The 21,723-nt window shown below is 34.5% G+C and overlaps 1 protein-coding gene across 2 annotated transcripts in view; it reads right to left on the bottom strand.

The window, feature by feature from the left end:
- The window catches only part of LOC147406481 (RNA helicase family protein), a 78,463-nt gene that overhangs the window by 13,527 nt on the left and 43,213 nt on the right, over nt 1-21,723 (bottom strand). For both annotated transcript variants that reach the window (XM_086434546.1, XM_086434548.1), the window contains exons 21-30: nt 19,203-19,307; nt 14,389-14,529; nt 14,173-14,262; nt 13,984-14,040; nt 9,973-10,056; nt 6,797-6,895; nt 6,566-6,706; nt 6,259-6,329; nt 3,305-3,374; nt 3,120-3,209 (exon numbers count right to left, since the gene is read on the bottom strand). In XM_086434546.1, the coding sequence (XP_086290672.1) occupies nt 3,120-3,209; nt 3,305-3,374; nt 6,259-6,329; nt 6,566-6,706; nt 6,797-6,895; nt 9,973-10,056; nt 13,984-14,040; nt 14,173-14,262; nt 14,389-14,529; nt 19,203-19,307 (948 nt within the window). The remainder of the gene's footprint in view (nt 1-3,119; nt 3,210-3,304; nt 3,375-6,258; nt 6,330-6,565; nt 6,707-6,796; nt 6,896-9,972; nt 10,057-13,983; nt 14,041-14,172; nt 14,263-14,388; nt 14,530-19,202; nt 19,308-21,723) is intronic.

The raw sequence follows: 21,723 nt of genomic DNA on the forward strand, positions 1-21,723 counted from the left end.
GCTCAAACATTTTTTCCTATTCACTGTATATTTTAGGACCCAACTTCGAAGAGGATTTTTGGCAAGGGATATGAGAGGGATGGGTTGTACTTGTTTGGATCTCACTATATTGCTGCTTCGGCTTCAGTGCTTCCACTCTCTAGGAGCCATATTTTTTCTTCTCAGTCTTTAGATTTGTAGCATGCTCACTTAGTACATGCTAATTTTCAACACTTAAGTTCTCTATTTCCTGCTTTAAAAAATTCTTGTAGTGGACACAAGTTTCGGTGCTTTGTGTGTGAGTTTTCTAAACACATACGTACTTCATATATTCCTCATATGCACCGGTTTAGTGCAATGTTTGATTTAGTTCACTCTGATGTGTGAAGGTCTTCCCCCGTTACTGCTTTTACTGGTCATCAATATTATGTTATATTTATAGATGACTATTCTCGTTATACTTGGATTTATCTTATGCATTCTCGTTCTAAGATGCTTCCTATTTTTGTTAATTTTCTTAAAACAATTCAGACTCAATACAACATCACTATTAAATCTCTTAAACCTGATAATAACAGGGAATATATTTCTAATGGGATTCATTCTCACTTTCAAGAGCATGGAATGCTTCACTAGTTGAATTGTCCTTACACTCCTAAGCAAAACAGGGTAGTGGAATGCAAGAATCACCACCTGATGAACATTGTCCGATGCCTTTTTCGAAGAATGCATCTTCCTAAGTTATATTGGAATATGGCAATCCTTACTATAGCTTTCTTGCTTAACCGTGTTCCGAGACGTAACTTCGGGGGACAAGTGCCTCTTCATGTTCTTCGTCCGATAACACCATCTTCCCTATTACACCCAAAGTCTTTGGATGCACTTTTTTTGTTCAAGACAGGACCCCTCATCGCATGAAATTAGATGACAAATCCATTTGATGTGTTTTCTTGGGCTACTCATTTATGTTAAAGGGGTGTCGATACTATGATCCTATTTCTCACCGTGTCATACATTATCTGAATGTCACCTTTTTTGAAAAAATTGTTCCCTACTTTCATGCCACAACTTCTTTGCAGGACCCTTTTCCTTTACAGTATCTTTCTCCTATAATACTACCCTCTTCGATCTTTTCTCTATCTTCGCCAACGCTTCAAATTTTCGCTCTTCGTCCTCGTTCCTCTCCAACCTTGCCAACCTCCTCCTTAGACTCGTATATATCTTCTTCTACACCTACTCCAATCCTTTTTATTTCTAACTCTTACTTGCCTATTACACTTTGCAAAGATAAGTGGAGGTGTGTTACTGATCATTCTATTTTCCAATTTATTCTCCATCAAGGTCTCTTCTTCTTATCAGGCCTACCTTACCGCCAATGATTCTATTTGCATTCCTCGGTCCGTATCAGAGGCTTTACGAGATCCTCAGTAAACTGGATCCATGATGGTTGAGATGGATGTTTTGCAGAAGAATCACACTTATAAGCTTATTCCCCTTCCCTTTGGGGAACGGACTATTGGCTATAAATGGGTTTTCACTGTCAAATATCTAGTGGATGGCACCGTTGATCTGTACAAGGCACACTTAGTTTCTAAGGGATTTACGTAGACTCTAAGAAAGGATTTTGGTGCTACATTGGCCATTGTAGGTAACTTTCTATTGTCCGCCTCCTTTTCTCTTTAATTGCATATCACTCATAGCCTCTTAACCAACTTGATGTGAAGAATGCCTTTCTGAATGGTGAACCAACTGAGGTTATCTATATGGACCCTCTCTTAGGTTTCATCTTCAGGGGGAGTATTTTGGAAATGTATATCGCGTTCTCAAATCTCTATATAGCCAGAAGTAGTCTCCGTGAGCCTGATTTCAGCGTTTTTATGATCTATGGAATTTTCTAGATGCTACTCAGATTATATTTGCTTTGTTTGTCGAGGATTGGATGGTCGTTGCGACATTATTCGGGTTTATGTGGATGACATTATCCTGACTAGAGATGCTGCCCAGTAGATTGACAAGATAAAGATGATATTGGGTCGTGCTTTTTAGGTTAAGGACTTGGGTACTCTCAAGTACTTCTTGGTGATAGAAGTGACCCGCTTTCACCGTGGTATTTTGTTCTCTTTCAGGACACGGTTATGCTTGGTTGTCGTCCTGCTTCTTCTCTTATGTATCAAAATCATCACCTTCATGTAGAATCTAGTGATCTATTATCTGATCCTTCTTCTTATCAAAGACTCGTTGCCCGTCTGATTTATCTGACTAATAATAGACCAGATTTGACCTTTGTTGTTAGTATGGTCAATCAGTTCATGCATGCTCCGAGTACTTTTCATCTTGACGCCGTTTATCGTATTCTTCGCTACTTGAAGTCATATCCTAGTTTTAGCTTTTTCTCCTCGTCCACTGCTCAACCCCATTTATCCTGCTTCATTGATGCTGATTATGTTGGTTCTCTTACGGAAAGGAGATTTACATTTGATTTATGTACTTTCCATAGTGGTAATCTGATCTCGTGGAAAAGTAAGAAACAGGGTGTGATTTCCCGTTCTTCAGTTGAAGCTGAGTATTGAGTTATAGCCATTGGCAGATATGAGCTTATTTGACTTCGATTTTTGCTGACGGAGTTGGGATTTCATGTCTCTAATTCCTCCACATTGTTTTACTACAAGACTGCTATCATGTTTGCTTATGACTCTGTCCTTTACAAGAGAACCAAGAATATAGAGGTTGATGTTCACTTTCTTAAGGAGAAAGTTCGATTTGATGCCTTTCAGACAGTATTCTTATATTCTTTAGATCAGCTTGCCGACATGCTTAGGAAGTCTGTTGGTCCCTCTGTCACTAACTCTCATCTTGTCAAGCTGGTCTTAGTTAATATATTTGCCCCAACTTGAAGGGGAGTATTGGAAATAATGTCTTGTAATGTTTTATTATTTCCTATTTATTTTCTAATTTCCTAAATTTCTACTATTTCTATGTAAAGGCATTTTTGTCCATTCACATTAGTTAATATAAATATCTGCCAAGCTCTCATTATGAAACTTGAGAATTACTTTTTCCACAATTATTCTATTATATATACACACACAACTCAAAAAGTTAATAGAATTTATGTAAGAAGACATTCATAGTGATTTTACCTTGACAACAGCTGAATGATGTGAATATGTATTGAATGGTTGGGCCATGTCGGCAAACCAATTGTCAAGTTTGTCTTTCATTTTGCCAATCTGCTCAAGGAAAAACCCCAAGAATAAAGTACAGAACTGGCTTAGGAACAAAATTGATAAGTGATCAAGGCTTGATTGATAGAAAGTGATTTAACCTGAAAAGTCTTTGGGAGATCGATGAGCCCAATGTCAGCTAACAAGCTTCCAAGTTGTATGCGCATGTCCCTGACATAACCACAAAGAAACCAGTAACATGATATCACTGAAAAATAAACAGTGTTGGCATTGTCACAATATTCAATTTGCTCTTTAGAAGATATTAAGAATAGAGGATTAGCAGGTTTAGTAGTTAAATTTGATGGAAGGAACTCTAGACAGATCATATGATACCATGCAACCATCGAACACTATTTTAGTCAACAACTAAGGGATGGTGAGGCATGAATGAGTAGTGATAACCATCATATTAAATTTTGACATATTCAAAAAAAATATATACCAAAACATTTCCACTTCCTCGGGACCGGACAGGAAATCAATTGACAGATTTTTTTTTAAATATATATTTCAGTGGAATAAATGTTCATTCTATAAATTATTTCAATGAACGTTAATTGATTTTGAAAAAAGTAATAAGTTTCAGGAATAAAAGTGCAAGACAGTGGTGAAAATTTTTGGTACATACTAAATCCTGACCAAGTTATTTTTTGAAAAGTAATTCTAAAAATCTTAGTAAAACTTATACAAATAATAAAATCTACGAATTACTTGACTAGTAAATTACACATAATAATCATTCATAAGTAAAAACGACTGACAATTGATTATGTACCTTTATATCATCATATTTGAATGTGTAATAGCATCTTATCACACACATACAATAGTTCATGCTTTAATTAATTGGATATATTAGCAATTTATTCAAGCATATTTAAAGAAATATAAAATAATGGGTAACGTGGTACTTAATCCATTTAAACAATTGCTTTATATAATAAGGTGTATTTAGTCAATGTAAAATGATTTATACTTATTTCCATCTATGATATCTGGCTATCGGCTGTTAGATCTTCATACATGTACACCAGCATTTAATGGAATGTTATTGACTTTAGTTTCACACTCCATATAGTTGTTTATTGTATTTTGATTACTTACGAGTGCGTTTTTCAAACTTTATTTATTTATTTATCATTTCCTATTGTTTCAACAAAAATTCTCTCAATAGTATCGTCATATCCATGTAACAAAATTTAGTTGATGTGAAATGATTTATACTCATTTCCATGTATAATACAGTAGCTATTAGTTGTTAGATTTTCAGACATGTGTGCCAACATGTAATGGAACGCTATTGACTTTATTTTGGGGTTTTTAGTAGTCCGGGCACCTAATTTTCACAAGTTAGGAGTTCAAGCCTCATCTCTTCTGAATTGGGAGTTTACCCTGAAAAGTTACCAAATCAGCAAAAAATATATTTTCATGTCCAAACCTGTTATTGCCATCCTTTGCAAGTGTAATTATTACACTTTTTCATAATATAATATATTTCTCTCACCTTTACGTCATTCTTCATTGAAGCTTTCATTAGAATAGTTGAAGATTTCAGACGAAGAAGATGTCAGATGGAGAAGAGGTTTCAGAAGAAGATTGAAAACACAGATACGAAGATTATGAAGATTTCAAACAGAGAAGATGTAATTGAAAAATAGGAAGGCGCCTTTGTAACAAAGTGTATTACCTTTGTACCATAGCGTAATTTATTTGTAACGCAACGTATTATCGAATGATATCAAACTTTATAACGACGTCATGTGTATATCGTCGTGCCATGTTGAGTCGTCACACATCTTTTCAGATGTGAAATAGTTTCCTTTGCAAGTGTAATTATTACACTTTTTCATAATATTATATATTACTCACCTCCGCATCATTTTCGTTGAAGCTTTCATTGGAATAATTGAAGAAAAAGATTTCAGACGAAGAAGAGGTTTTAGAAGAAGATTGAAAACACATATACGAAGAAGTTTCAAACGGAAAAGATGTAATTGATAAATGGGAAAATGCCTTTGTAACGAAGTGTATTACCTTTGTACCGTAGCGTAATTTATTTGTAACACAACACATTATCTAATGATATCAGATTTTATAAAAGTGTCATGTGTATATTGATGTGTCATGCCGAGGCGTCATGCGTACGGTAACCTTATTTACTTCTTTTTTATATTTTTTTACTATGAGGAAGATGGAATAAATGGATGTAAAGTATGGAGGTTGGAGCTAATACCAGTACCTTCGTTACATAAAATGGAGGGGAGACCAATATACCAATAGCTTAAAGGTGTAAAAATGAAGGAGAGAGCAAAATACTGACAACCAAAGTTTCATGGAGAAGGAAGATGCGTGTAAAAATGACGAAAGCTTCAATGAGAAGTTTTGTATAAAACTGTCCGTACCATCTGCTATGTACTAGATTTCAGGTCTGGGTAACAACTCCTAAGAAAAACTTGACAAGGTTGAGGGGTATTTCAGTTTTTTGGTAAGGTGTAAGGGTAAAGTCCCAATTTGGAAGAGATGAGGCCTAAACTCTTAGGAGCCCGAATCACTAAAAACCCCCTTTTACGAGTGTGTTTTCAAACCCTTTTTTTATCATTCCTTTTGTTTCAACAAAAATTCCCTCACTAGTGTAGTCATTTCCATGTAACATTTTATAAATTCTAAAATTCATCTAATTGATTAAAACAGACTTTTGCAACATTATATATCGCATTTGATGCAATGTTTCGAGGTACCTATGTTTATTTTGGATTGTTGCAAAACATTTCTAACGTGTACCTCAAATAATAGTTTTATTTATTTTTTTATGAATAAAAAACTATTTTTTATTGAATTAAATCCATTGGTTTGAAATGTTCGACTCCATTTAATTTTTCAAAAAACTGATACGACGAAATCGAAGGGCATTTTAACCTTGGTTCCAACCATAAATATTTTCAATATGACAAGATCATAGACCCCCCCCCCCCCCCCCCCCCCCCAAAAAAAAAAAGAAAAAAAAAAAAAAAAGGAAAAAGAAAAAGAAAAAAAGAAGAAGAAGAAGCCAAACCTTGTCATGTACATAACCGAACTACTTAGAAAATACGAATTGCAAAAACTTTGTGCTGCTCTCGCTCCTTTCTGCAGGAAGAAATTCATCAGATAGCATTAACCATCATTCCAGCACCATGCAAATCATATAATTAATAAGAATGAAATACTAGTTCTATATCAATCAGTACGCAGTCAGGAATCTTAGTTTTAGCTCTTGAACTTATTTTTCATTCTAATGGAACTGTAAGGTATTCTATTATATAGTTGATGACAGGGAGGAGGCAATAGTGCATATATTAGAAAAACAATTGCTGCTAACCAACCTCACGCAGAACTTTTGCCCATTTGTTGTATGCAACCACCATTACCAGGTGGTCAGATTGCCTGTCACCTTCATTTGAATCGCTTACACCATCTAGCTTATCAGTCAGTAATGAAAGTTTAGCCTTTTCTACATTTTGTCTCTGCAATTAAAACATACTTCATATTAATGTGCAATTTTTTTTCCAAAATTTGAGAAACAGTAAAAATCCAGTGCAGTGTCAGGAAAGGACCTCATCTTTTGGATATAAAAATGGAGATTTGTAGCTCAAAAATGCTGAAATCGAGAGAATGGGAGATAAACAACTAAATATTCCACCATATATCATCATCTGCAATATTAAGGCAATAGAACTTCAATAGCATGTTCCACGAGTACTATAGGAAGCAATTACTGCAGAGGAAGCTAGTTATATTCAAGAAAAGCAACTGGTTATAAGGACAGAAATGAAGAAAAACCAAAGTGCAACAAATGCATAGAACTATTACAGTTAGTCTTTGAGGGTACACCAAATAACTTGGAAAATTTCATAAAAAATGTTTGATCATCAAGTTGTCGTATCAACCATACTGCTGATATTTGGTATTTAATTCCATTAAGTAGTGGGTCAAGCACTCGTGTCATCAATCCCAAAAGTAGAGTGCCCCGTGACAATGATCTTCATATGTAAGAATTAAGTGGTCCACAGTCGCAATCTTATCCAAACGCTCTATCAAAATGAAATCAACTTTGGATGGGAATTGAGATCCCCAAGCAAAAGAGGCAGAAAAACTAAGATGGAACTAGATGATGAAGGATTAAAAAGAAAATGTGCTGATCCTCTAAAGCCTCCATAATATCAAGTCATCAAGGAACCAAACCAAGTTAATATATGTATGGTAGTGCTGCCATATTGAAATTTCAGGAAGTTGTTTTGCCAGACATCTTTGGCCACCTCGACACAAAGAACCTATGCCACCTCTCAAGGTAACATTGATTGGTACAAACTCATCTGATTGAGATCTTTTGTCATCAAAGTCAAAATTCTGAAGGGAAAAGTGTCGGACCGGTTTTATAAGGTCCACAGATTATCATATTTTTTCCCTACGAGAAGCAATATTTATTTATTTATTTTTAATGTTTTTAGGGTTGTTAAGAAGTCTAGAAGGTTTATGAATTTACAATGTATTTAGATTTTCTTGCGAAATTTAGAAATTTCTATTCTAGTAAATTTACTATGTTCAAAATGCGTGAATCATTAGAAGTTAGGAGTTGGTTTTTCAGAAGCTTAAGTTTGTCAGGTCAAAAGAGGTATGGTATGATTGTTGTAGGCCTGCCATCTTCATGTGAATTTGGTAAGAATATTAGTTTTTCTTTGGAAACTCAAGCTTGATCTACATTACTATGGTTGAGTAGAAAAGTCCATTCATTAAATCATATAAGATTTACTAGAGTTTGTCCATGCCTATGCACTGACATCCTCTTTAGGGTTAAGACAGTAAAAGGGGATAGACAATAAAGATGGAGGGGTATTATTAGAAAAGGGGGAGAAGAAGAAAGGCAATATAAAAAGTTGAAGGAGTACTCTTGGAAAAGAGATAGAAGAGAAAAGGCAATAGAGTTTGAGTTATTCTTGGAAAGGGGAGAAGAGGAAAGGTAATAAAGTTAAATGTTGTTCTCGATATACACGTTTTGTATGGGATAAAGACTGAGACAAAGTAATAAAGTTAAAGGTTGTTCTCAAGATACATGCCTCATGAGGGGATAAAGATTGAGACAAAGGGTGGGGACAATCGTCCTATCTTATTATATAGGCTAGAATTTGCCTGTGCCTACTGGCATGAGCATCCTCTTTGGGGTTGAGGGGCAAGAGAGGAAAGGCAACAAATTTGAAAGGGTATTATTAGAAAATGGGTAGTAGAGGAAAGACAATGAAGTTGGAGGGGTATTATTAGAAAAGCAGGGAGAGGAAAGACAATAAAGTTGGATGGTACTCTTGGAAAAGGAGGTAGAAGTGGAAAAGCAATAAAGTTATAAGGGTATTCCTGAAAAGTAACAGAAGAGAAACGACAACAAAGTTAAAAGTTGTCATCAAGATTCGTAGCAAGATTAAATAGATATAAAGGGAGTGGGGTCCAACGTTGTGTTTTATTGCCAAACCCGAGTCATCAGCATAACCTTACTTGAACAAAATCTTGTTCATCCATTCCAGTAAGCAAGAACACCCTAGAATGAGCCTAAAAAAGAAATTAGGATTCGTGCAAGGGTTTGGCAAAAATTCCAAACATGCTTCCAGCTCGATGTACTGATGTAGAGAGGCTTGCCGACAATTATCTCTATGCCTATGATCGAGTTAAGAGACGTCAAAGAAATAAATCAGCAACATTGACCAAGTCAAATCAATCAAAATTGAGTCAATTCAATTGATCAATTAAGTCAACTCGATCCAATCTTTGACTGGTCCACAAGACCTCATTCCAACTTCTCTTGGGACTTTTTCTTTTATTGAGTTTCTATTTTTTAAGTTCCATAAGTAGTCCTAGTTAGTTTTTATTTCAATTTTAGAAAGTTTCTTTTCTTAGTTAGTTTCTAATTTGTTTCATGTTTATATTTTTCTCTAAATTCGTTTTTATTTTCTAGGTTATAATTAGAAGTGCTTTTACGAGTCCAAATTAAGTTTAATAGGATTAGAAGGTTAGTAATATGTTATAAATCTATTTAAGAAGTTACTTTTTATTATTTTAGAAGGTTTCTAAGTTATTATGATGTAGTTATCTATACAAGGAGCTCCAATAAACAAATCCAGCAGTTGATTTTTTTTTTAGATTAAGTAATAAAATAAAAAAAAGAGACTTTTTCTCCCATTTCTTTGTTATTTTTTTAGCATATGAACCCGATATTGATTATTAATTTAGTGTTTGCAATTGATTTCCATCAATCTCAAACCTAGATTGAAGTCTCTAAGTCTGCTTTGCTCAACATAGAGATTCTTCATTACTCCTAGTTCTTGGGATTTCACCCTCGAACCTGATTTTTAACATAAACTCCAAGTTTGTGTACCCTACATTATGTACCCTCTATTTGGGCATTAGGGAAGGGTAACGCAATGCTGACTCTAGCAAAACTATGATGCACCAGATATGGGTAATGGAACTTTTGTTAAACGAGCGTTAATTGGCTAAATAAAAGCTCATAAACTAACTTGGTAGGACAAAGTGTTAACTGTAGTGGTTTCATGCTAACCTTCGCACAGTCGCAAACAATTACATCAGTCACAATGAAAAAAATAACATAGAAGAAGCATTGTTTATAGCTATATCAAACCAAGCATTCAAATAACAAAAACTCTACACCCAAATGACAATATCATCAATCATTTATCTGAGATTCCATTTCTTTTAGCAGAAAAAGAAATAGCACGATGCAAACCTTTCCAATCAAAACATCAACAGGAAGTTTTGCCAAATGATACCCAAGAGGTGTCAACTCTTCATCCCCTTCAATAGCACCAACCTAAACCATAGCCAAACAAATGATCATAACAATAACCAAGAAACCCTTGGAATGGCAGAGAAAAAATAGAACAATAAGCATGTATAGTTTCACTGAAAGTCCCGAAAGTCTAATACTAACAAATAGATTTCAATTGAATAAAAGTAATATAACTGACATTTTACTGCAAAATTTTAGATAAGAATAGCTCAATTCTACGATTATGTAAGATCTATAATTGCAGATACAAATAATAATAAGGATCAAATAGCCCATGTAGCATACAAAAATTACAAAGAATTAGTAAGACTAAAATGAAAACTAACAAAGTTTATATCTAGTGTCCGAAACAAGATCTTGTATTTTTGGCCCCAAGATATTCTGAAGATGAAGTTGTGAAGACCAACTTCTTAAAAAAGCCTGGAAAATATTTTTTGTTAGAAAAAGGAGACAAGTGACAATTTCTTTCTGAAATCAGAAATCAGAACAGAATCACTAATATAAATGATGCAGAGTTAGGAACGGCCAGGGTTTGTGGAAAAAGTTCACTCCACCAAAAATTACATTGTCGGATGGGTAGCCATTGGAAGCACAATAGAAATCGGGATTACCATACAGAATAAGGCAATGAAATTTGCATTAAGATGTGGAATATGCAAAAACTATTGTCTTAACCAAAGAAAATATTTTTGGCCCAAATATGTGTGTCATGACATTGATTGGTATGTAGAAAGATGCAGAATTAGTTAACCCACCAAAGGACAAATGCAAAATATAGGTTACCATTGTTCGTACCTATGTTACCAAATTTGTTCCTACTAGATCAAGCAATGAACCAATATGAGCAAACCAGTTCACGAAATGGTTCGTACTTGGTCCATGGAATACAAACATACTAACCAACTTATGAACTCAATCATTTTGGTACGCTGACTAGTCATTGGATTCCACGAACCAAATAGTGAAAATACAACATATTTTTTGAGAAATTTGATTATGCCTCTCCATCTTCCTTCTTCATACATACATACATATATATATACGGCAATGTTCGGCAGCCAAAATATGGGTTAGAAGTTTTGGAATTGGTTGATTTTTTGTGAGGATGATCTCTATGGTGAGGATATCATCCTCACAAAAAATAGCCCATTCTGAAACTTCTAACCCCAGTTTACAAGTTGAAGAATTGTGGACCATCAATTTTTACCGTTAATGTGTAAAACCACTTTTGATGGGGTTAAGAGTTTCAGAATGGGCTCATTTTTTGTGAGGGCGATTCCTACGGTGAGAAGATCATCCTCACAAAAAATCGTCCCATTCCAAAACTTCTAACCAATATAAGACAAAATTTTGGCAGCCAAACTACATATATATATATATATATATATATATAATATATATATATATATATATATATATATATATATATAGGGGACGGTTCAGCAGCCCTAAAGTTTGCCAAGTTTGGTGCCAAACATTTTTCAAAATATGGGTTAGAAGCTTTGGAATGAGCTGATTTTTGGTGAGGATGATCTCTATGATGAGGAGATCATCCTCACCAAAAATCAGCCTATTCCAAAACTTCTAACCCCATCAAAAGTGATTTACAAAAATTGGACGGTCCACAATTTTTCAACTTGTAAACTAGGGTTAGAAGTTTCAAAATGAGCTGATTTTTTGTGTGAGGATGATCTCTTCACCGTAGAGATCATCCTCACAAAAAATCAGCCTATTCCAAAACTTCTAACCCCATCAAAAGTGATTTACAAAAAATGTTTGGCACCAAACTTGGCAAACTTTAGGGCTGCCGAACTGCTCCCATATATATATATATATATATAAACATTTTTCAAAACATGGGTTAGAAGCTTTGAAATGAGCTGATTTTTGGTGAGGATGATCTCTACATCATATTCCAAAACTTCTAACCCCATCAAAAGTGATTTACAAAAATTGGACGGTCCACAATTCTTCAACTTGTAAACTAGGGTTAGATGTTTCAAAATGAGCTGATTTTTGGTAAGGATGATCTCTTCACCGTAGAGAACATCCTCACAAAAAATCAGCCTATTCCAAAACTTCTAACCTCATCAAAAGTGATTTACAAAAAATGTTTGGAACCGCTCCTATATATATATATATATATATATCATTCAAGGAAGCCTGATGGGTTGGAATTAGCATTGATCATCTTCCCTTCACCGAAATCACATTTCATGTTCCTAAAAAACATCCCGCTTGGAAACCTGAAATGATGGAGAATAATCCCCCATCAAAATCAAAGCTTGGGTAGGCTATCTCCGCTATCATCAATCATATTCATCACCGTCAATGCTTAACATCTAAGTCTATCAAGCAGATCCGATAGAGCATTTCATTTGAAGTGATCCGCACAATTAGAGGTTAAGTCCATTATTTGCAGTTCGCTTCAAGCACTTTTTGCAAGAAAAAAGAAGGGCAGTTATTGCATGAACTAATTACGGAGCACCAACATCCTTCAAACTTGGAGCAAATTGGACAAGGAACAGAGGAGAAAGAGATGAGGAGAAAAAATATGGGATGTTATTGCAGATTCAAAAAATATACACAAACATGTTCTATGAAAACAAACAAACACTACATAGTGTATATCCATCTTACAGAATGGACTGCGTATCCCAAATGTCCGATTTTGCGATACCAACTCAAAATGAATTTTGTCATGCCAAGTGCAATCAAGTGGTCCTCACCAACAAGGCAAAACAAAATAATGACTTTTCGATTTTAGTGACGAATCTTCAAGCTCAGACATCCATACAAGATGGCATGTCTGTGCTTCCAGATTGGACTTGCAACTACCAAGGAACAACATGCCAGAGAAGATCAAAATCAGATTTTGTTGTGGCCATTCCATAGCACGGAAAGGAGGGAATTTGTATTGTCCATACTATAAGAACGGACCAGAGTCAATCTGTTGGAGAAAATCTTTGATAATACATTACCTCCAAAAAAACAAGGTCAAGGTATTTACAATGAAAATCATACAGTAGAAACATAATCACCAAGTCGGAATACGAGTTTAAAACGGAAAAAGGAAAACTTCGGATAGAATAAAGAAAATGGGAAAGAAATGAGAAAAAAAAAATGATATATATATATTTAAAAGCTACAATAAAAATTATGAAAAAAATTGCATTCATAATGTAACATATAATATATCAGACATTTATTCTAAATATTTTCAAGAGAAAAAAAAAAAAAAGAACACCGTTGAATATCTACACATGATAACATGTTTCTACATATGATTAGATATTTTATGATGTTAAAAACAGATTATTCAAAAATGTATCTTTGGAGCAAAATAACATACCATTAAAAAAAAATAAAAAATCATAATATCAAGACATTATCATCAAATCCTACATTAATCAATGAACCAAATCACAAACAAACATTAGGCCATAGAAAATAACCATCGGGCTACAAAAAAAGGGTTATCTTTATTTTTTTAAATGTGACCAAAACGTAAAAAACATGTTTAAATTGTAAAAATGTCTCTTTTTTTATATTAAAAAAAAATAGAGTTTATTTTTTATTTTTTAATCGTTAGAGGTACAAAATGCATTTTAAACTATACTTTTTCAACCAAAAAAACAGAAGTTCATACCCTTGAATCCAATGAATGGTGGTGACTCCAAAATCATGTACTTAGGATTTCCCCAAATAGGAAAATCCACATAGCTACACTAGGAATTCAATGAATGCCAGACCGATTCTTGGAAGATTAAGGCAGCCTCGATCACTTATTACTTTGATTCAGATGTTTAATAAAATATCAAAAAAAAAAAAATGGAGAAATGGAATCTAGCTATTAGTTCTTATCTACTCAGCTGAAAAGGACAGCAAACCAGACTAATGATTTCAGGCTATAAATCATAGAAATCCAAATGTGAATCAAATCAATACCTCATATAACAAGGAAAGTGCTGACATCATTGCCTCTTCCCGCGGAGGTTCTATAGCCTAGAAACAAATCAACTTATTAAACTTGCTAACAGGAACAAACCTTCATAAACATTTGAACAATACACACAAAAGATATATCAATAAAGACATAAAATTGCAAAAGTGAGGCTAAAGATAACATTAATTCACCTTCAACAAAAACGGCTTAATGTATCCCAGGGAAAGTGACTTGATTTGTAGACACAATTCTACCAATGGCATTCTTAGCATCTCAGGTACCTTTAGACAAAGTGCATATGAAGTGAGAATCATACATATACATCGAATCTGAGTTAAAGTCAGATTAGAAATATTGGTAAACTAAACATACAAAGATACATTACCACAAATATGGTGTAACAATACCTGATATGGGCGCATGAGGTTTTCAAATCTATGGCGTGTATATAGGCAAAAACAAATCCCAGGTTTTACACGTCCAGCTCTTCCTCGTCTTTGCCTTGCATTTGCTTGAGATATCCAATCTTCAACCATGCTCGATAATTTCTAACAGAAATGAAGTTAAATCAGATAAGGTCAACCACTATTATCATGATATACAGAATTTGTAACCTTTTCCATAAACTAAACATGAAAAAATAAATTTGATAAGTTAAAATTTCTTTAGAACGGGGACAAATTCTGATAAGTTGATCCATAGTTGCAAACCTCCTCTAATGAGTTGATCCATGGTAGTTAACCTACCCAAGGATGTTTGCCACACGAAGACTGAAATTTTTTAGGAAGCGGGGAACATGGAAGTCACAACTGGTAATTCAGCCATATACATAGATCGTGCAGTGAAGCCCCTTCTCTTGTACCATCCCATAATCTACAATCTTCTTGTTAGCTAAGTGTAATTCCCCCATCGTCTAGCTCCAATAGACACTCCAAACTTCTCATTTCCCAATCATTGAAGTCCCCCCTAAAACCAAAGTCTCATGCTCTCTCCAAATCGTCCCCCACCAAGAATGAATCAATAGTCAACCCCTTTTTACTCAACACCACATATAGACCTGGAAAAACTTCTTGCAAAGGTAAATCTTCACACCACCTATCTTCCCAAAAGCGAATTCTGTTACCCTTTCCCACCTTAAACCTCACCTTCTTTCGAAATGAAGGTAATTGTCATAAGATGCTTCCAAACCCCACATCCATATACTTTGTTAGCTTCTTTTGACTCCCATCCCAACTCCTTCAACCCAAATTTGTCCACGACAATTTCCTTCCACAAACTACCTTCATCTTCACTGAATCTCCACAACCACTTAGACAAAAGAGCAGAATCCATCACTGCAAAGTTTCTGATTCCCAAACCCCTCTAGCTTTTGGTAAGCACAACTTCCTCCAAATCACCATATGATACTTAAGTCGCTAGTGTACTCTTAATAAGAGTCAGTTTTCCCCCTTTAGATAAGTACCTAGCTTTCCATACCCTCAACCTTCTACCCATTCTCTCTAGAATTGGATCCCAAAATATAGTAAAGGAACAAATGATTGGATTTATTATTGTTAATTGCAATGTATGTTCATTGCGAATCAGTTAATATATGATTTTACTTGTTTTTTTCTTTTCTTTTTGATTGGTAGCCTAAGTTTTTTTTTTTTTCTTTTTGAGAAGAGATGTGGTGACCATTTTATCATTCATTGTGCCATTATCTATTCCAATTTACTGATGAGGGTTGGGATACACGTACACTTTAACAATTCATTATCTATTTATGTTCTATGCCATTAGTAAATGAGGAGTGAAAGTCAATCAGAATGACAAATTTCTCTCTAGGTTCTCCCTTCTTATCTCATTGTTTCTGTCCATAACCTCAGTCTTCGCATCAGCACAACCAAATGATTTCTTATTCCACTTCTTAATATCTTCTTTAATTGACTTCAATTTGGTTGGTAGCCTCCAAATAAAAGACAGGCCATCCCACCAAGTCCAAACCAACTCCTTAAACTTTGGATGTAACAACCACATATTCTCAAAGCCAACAGGGTGGGGCGCCTTTTGAACTCCGTTATGTTCAACCAGATTGGACAATGGTCTAAAGCTAGGTTAGGAATTGATTCTTGGAGAATATTTATAAAGTACTCCCACTCAAAAGAAACCAGGAATCGGTCTAACATATTAAGAATTGGGGATTCCTGGTAATTAGACCAAGTGAATCTCCCTTCACATAACAGAAAATGTAACAAATCATTCTGGTTAACAAACTCATACAAAAAGTCACCCTAGACCTGCCAAGCTTCTCAAACAAGAATCAAATGATATTAAAATCTCCACCAAGGCATCATGGCTTACCCCACCAGGCATAAACATCATCCTACTCCTCCCAAAAATACAAGCACTCATTGTAACGAGATGGTCATACATTCTAGAAGAAAAAAAAAATTGCAAATCATCCTTGATTGGGTTGCACAGAACTGAAATAGAGAGCACCAATGAGATCATCCTCAACATCAAGGAATTCCACATAGCAACAATGCCCTCGAAGCACCAATAGACGAAAGGCAACTCAAACCTTTTTAATGAACCCCCATAGATCCCTAATCACCCATTCATCCACACTCACCAACTTCATTTCTTGAAACACCATCATATGAGGCTTACATCGATGAAGCAACGCTTTGGCCACCACCCACTTGAAACCACACACATTCCATGAGCATAACGGTAAATCCCTAAATATTTCAAAAAATCATTTCCATTCCCACACTACTTGATAAGAAATGTAAATGATGTTTTTCACATATATAGTTTGATGAACTATAAATTTCAACCAAAACAATCAAATTTCACAAATAAAAATATAAGGCCCCGCTTGTTTATTGTGAAAAGTAACATATTTAAACGGCAATATGAATTTTATGATGAATTGTGTGTATTTGGTTGTGCAACTTCCATGAGGCCCACCAGAAAAACTGAACAAAATTCTAGGATTTTTAGAAGAATAATCAAGGGTTTTCAATAATAAAAAACCATTCCATGCTTAATGGAAACAGAAAACACTCGATTATTCTTGTAAAACCCCTAGATTTTCATCTTAAAACCTATCATCTTCAACCTCATCCTTGATCTATATTTCCAACAACAACAAAAACACCCTTAATTTTTTTAGGCCAACAATTTGGGTTGTGTGATCAGGTTTGAAATGCAGTTTTGAGCAAATTTAGATAAGCAAGAGGAAATTGGAAAAGATGGAAATGATGAGACCAAGTTGTTGCTGTTGCCTCTAAATTCGGAAGTTCTACCACTATTAATAGCAATCCAAATTGTAATTTGTTAAGAATAACAACCAAGTAATTAATTTCTTATTTAATTCTCAAAATCACTTCACAAATTGTATTTTTTAAGTGAATCCTACAATTTTTTTGCATTTACTTTGTTAATCAAGTGGGACTGAGATTTCAGTGAACATTTGAGAAATGGTATAATTCAGCTGAAATGTCCATTTTGAAAATCTATTCTACATTGATTAAGAAAAATTCTATGAAAAAAAAACAAATTACTCGTAGAAATGCCTTATAATAACACATAACATTCATTCACCAGTAAAAATAAATTATTTTATTTTATTAGTAAATAAAAATGAATTATTATCAGTTAGATATAAGGGTGTCAATGGGTGCCCCATTACCTGATTTAGCAAAACCAATCAATCGGTTTTGGGATTGGAGATACAAATCTTGACATAAACTGATATCCTATTTAGTATTTTGGTCATAACTTTCTCAAAACCTATTAGATTCGCAAAATCTTGAGCTCATTATAACGGGATAACTTTTCAAAGGACACTAAAATAACCTATATCATAAGTTTTAACTCTTGAATATAAGGCCTAAAGAAAAGTGACGTGAATATAAGGCCTAAATAACTCAAAATCAGAATGGAATAAATCTAACTAATTTTAAACTAGCCATGGGAAAAATAAAAGTGATAAAAAATAAATCTAGACTGAAACAAGTGGAAACCCAAACAAAATTTCCATTGGAGTATGTGACTACTGATTTGATTTGTCTCCCGCATTATACAAGCTTAAATTGCTATTAGTAGACAAATTAATGGCATGTTTGGAACGTCGAGTTGCAGGAGTGGGAATTCATGTTGGGATGCAATTGGAGTTGTGTATTGAGAGTTGGCAACAACTCCCCAAATAAACTCTAGTTTGCCATTGCAACAACATAAGGTGCCTCTTAAGGAATGTCACGATTGTAATGACTAGGTGACCCAAGCAAAGTAGGCATACTCGACTTGAGCATGGTTGGCATGGCGATCTAATGGCCAAGGCAGAGTTGGATTGAAGACTCATAACTTAGACCATTAGGTGGGGGGTTCAAACTCCGTCGAAATCGGGAATTCTTGGAAGTGGGTTGAAGGATGGCTCTACGAGCTGCAACTCTTACGAATAGGTTGTTGAAACAAGGAAGTAGAGTTGAGTCATGGGAGTTGCAACTCCAACTCAACTTTCCAAAAAAGCCCTAATAAAAATTCATTGAGCAGATTATTTTGGTGAATTATAGAATTTTCGAGTAATTTTATATTCCCCTAATCTTGTCCATTTAAAAATTCAATTTAATATAGAAAAATTACACCAAATCTAGAAGTAAAACATCCAAGAAACCTCAATGATTCACAAATATAAACCTAAAACTACCTTCTACCCGATGAATTACAACAACAATGAAGAAACACTTCATTATAATGAAGGTGTCAACTTAGTTAAGTTGGCAAGCCGTGTTGAGAGTTGATCCCACAACCTAGATCTAAAACTCATTAAACCCACCTTCACGTTTACCACTAATCCATGCTTGCCTATCAAAAAAAAACCTCTACAAGTAATCTTTTGCACTCTAATACGTCCCGAGTCATTCAACAAACAAGAAATTTACCACAAACGCATATGCTAGCCAATTTAGTTGGCAAAATCTTTGGGTGAAGATAGCATTGACCTAGGCTCAATTCCCGCCAACATTGAGTTACTGATCTTATCAAAAATAAGTTTACCCGGTGACATCACTAAAAAATTTAGTCAATAAAAAAAATTACCACAAAAAAGAAAATATTGTAGGGAATCCCATTATCAATTGTATAGAAACACTTAACTAACGTTAAACCTTGGAATCTGATTCCATATAACCAACATTATTGACACTATGAAAATTGACAAAATAAAAACGCAAACCTTTTGTGGGTTATAACGATTCTCCTTATGCTTTCCACAGTCAATCACATATATAACATCATCGATTGTGATACTGGTCTCTGCAATATCTGTGGCTGCAATAACCTGAAATATACAACCATATAAAGGAAAGAAGTTGTCAATTAGATAATATAAATGGTGAAAGAAAATGACAGTTAAAAGTGCATTATCTATGGCAATAGTTTACAGGTTTTTGTTTTTATTTTTATTTTCATGATAAATATTTTCAAGTTTTTATGAAGATTTGTACCTTGCAAAGAAGCATGTTGAGGCACCATACTTGTAATATGCCATCTATATGGCCTAAGGAATAAGCACAAAAAAAGTCCAAACAAACAGTAAATAGCATTTCCATTCTTGGTTAGCGCCTAGTGATCTCTCTTCTCCAATATGCCAACAACATAATAATTATTCTAGTACTTCTAACAGGAGGAGGTTCATTTATGTAGCAGTTACGGTGCTTTTGATATGGTGCCAGAGTTTTTGTTAAAGTACAAAAGAGCACTCTTATTAGCATTGGTGAAGAGGAGGATCAAATATTTTAAGATTTTACTTCAATTTTCTACTTAGAAGGTTTCCAATATCTTAACTAAGTTTCCTATTGGTGGATTGTCCGATTACATAAGGAATTTTTTCAGAGACTAAAAGGGTGAAAAAAAGGTTAGCTGATTGGAAGAACGATTATCTTCCGCATTGGGGGTAGAATCGAAGTGATGAAAAGTAATCTTGCTACTAACAGATACAAGTACCAGGTGCAAAACTTGTCGAGAAGACAGTTTTCTAGGGATATGGATTTGGAGGTTTAGCATAGATAATCTTGCTATGTGAAAATGGTTAGTTGGATATAAATTTGGGTAGCAAGATAGAGTGTTTCGGGGGGTGACTGAAGTTTAAGGAAGGAAAAGGACACAGAGTGTTCCTGGGATGACCTTTGGTGCAAATTATCTTCTCGTAAAGATCAATTTCCAATCCTATATGCGATGTCATTGAAGAAAGATTCATTAATCTTAAATTTTAGGGTGACCTCAAAATTAATTAGTGATTATTTTGGTTTTAAAAGGCCTTGTAATGATTGGGAGTGGACGTAGTTGCAGATTTATGAGATGCATTTCAGAGGTTCTAGTCATATGGGGGTTGAGGACATTAGGTGGTGGGAAGGAAGTCAGGATGAGATTTTTTTTGTGAGTTCTTTATATCAATATCTATCTCACAATCTACCTCATGCTTTCCATATATATCAATATGTGGGCCAAGAGTTCCTTCTAAAGTCTTTTTGATATCCCACCACCTACCTCATGTTTTCTGTATACATCAGTATGGGGGCCAAGAGTTCCTTCTGAAGTCTTTTTTTTTTTTTTTTCATTTAGACAGGAGTTTTGAGGAAGATACTCATTATATAAAATAAAATAAATGTCATTCGGAGGGAAATCCTTGCACCAAAATTTTGTTATATGTACATAATGGATTGTGAATCAGTGGGCATGCTTTTATTCATTGTGCCATGGCACGAAAAATCTGGTCTCTTTTCTTTTGTTTGTTCAGGGTTTTCAGATGTTTCTTGAAGTCCCTTCGTGCATTGTTCGAGGGTTGGTTGCATCTCAGAATCGATTTTCTATCTTTCAAGAGGATCATGTGGAGTTTCACCCCTTTTGCAATTTGTTGGTGGATTTGGTTAGAAAGGAAAGCTTAGGCCTTTGAGAACAATAAACATTCTCTTCGAGCGATCATTATTTCTGCTCTAAGTTTTATGTTCTTTTGGTGTAAAGTGCTCAAAGAATTGAGGTGGGGGTGTTCTTTGAGGATTTACTAGGAAGAAGGGACTGGGTTTGCTCAATTCAATTGTAAGCTGGTCGGCTTGGGGGTTTTTCTCCCTTTCCTCCTTTTTTTTCTCTTTTTTTTTTTTCATTTTGTTTGTATATTTTGGCCGGTCAGCTGGACCTCATTTTAATGAAATTATTGTTTAACTGATCCAAAAAAAAAAAATCTCAATCAACTTCCCCTTATATATCAAGTCTACTACATTTTTCGCAAATTTGTTCATTCCAAATTTTATCTTCCTTTATTTTTCCACTGATACACATCAGCATTCCCTCTTTGCTATTTTCAACCTATGAACATCATGTTTCCTAATAGTCCAACTTTCAGCTCCATAAAACATACAGGTCATACTGTCATTTTATAATATGATTTCAATTCCACCACTTCCTAATGATCAATTAAACTATGAATCAAAAGTTTTCTTGGATATTGTAGTAGTACTTGTGAAGTTCACATTTTCCATTTTCCTCAACAAATATATTCAAAATCATTTTTTTTTCAAACTATTTTGCTTTGTTATTCCTAATTTGTTTTGGCAATTGTTATAAAATGGTGAGAAACATTATAAAAACACAGGTGGGTAAAATGGGAAAGATCTGTCATGTAAGCATGGAGTTGAGGTTGAAGAAACCAATTCGGGGTCCGGGAAATCATGTGTACACCACATTCAATGTAACCTTAG

Source organism: Akebia trifoliata, chromosome 3 (assembly GCF_017979445.1).
Source record: "Akebia trifoliata isolate Shusen 1 chromosome 3, ASM1797944v1, whole genome shotgun sequence".
NCBI lineage: Eukaryota > Viridiplantae > Streptophyta > Magnoliopsida > Ranunculales > Lardizabalaceae > Akebia > Akebia trifoliata.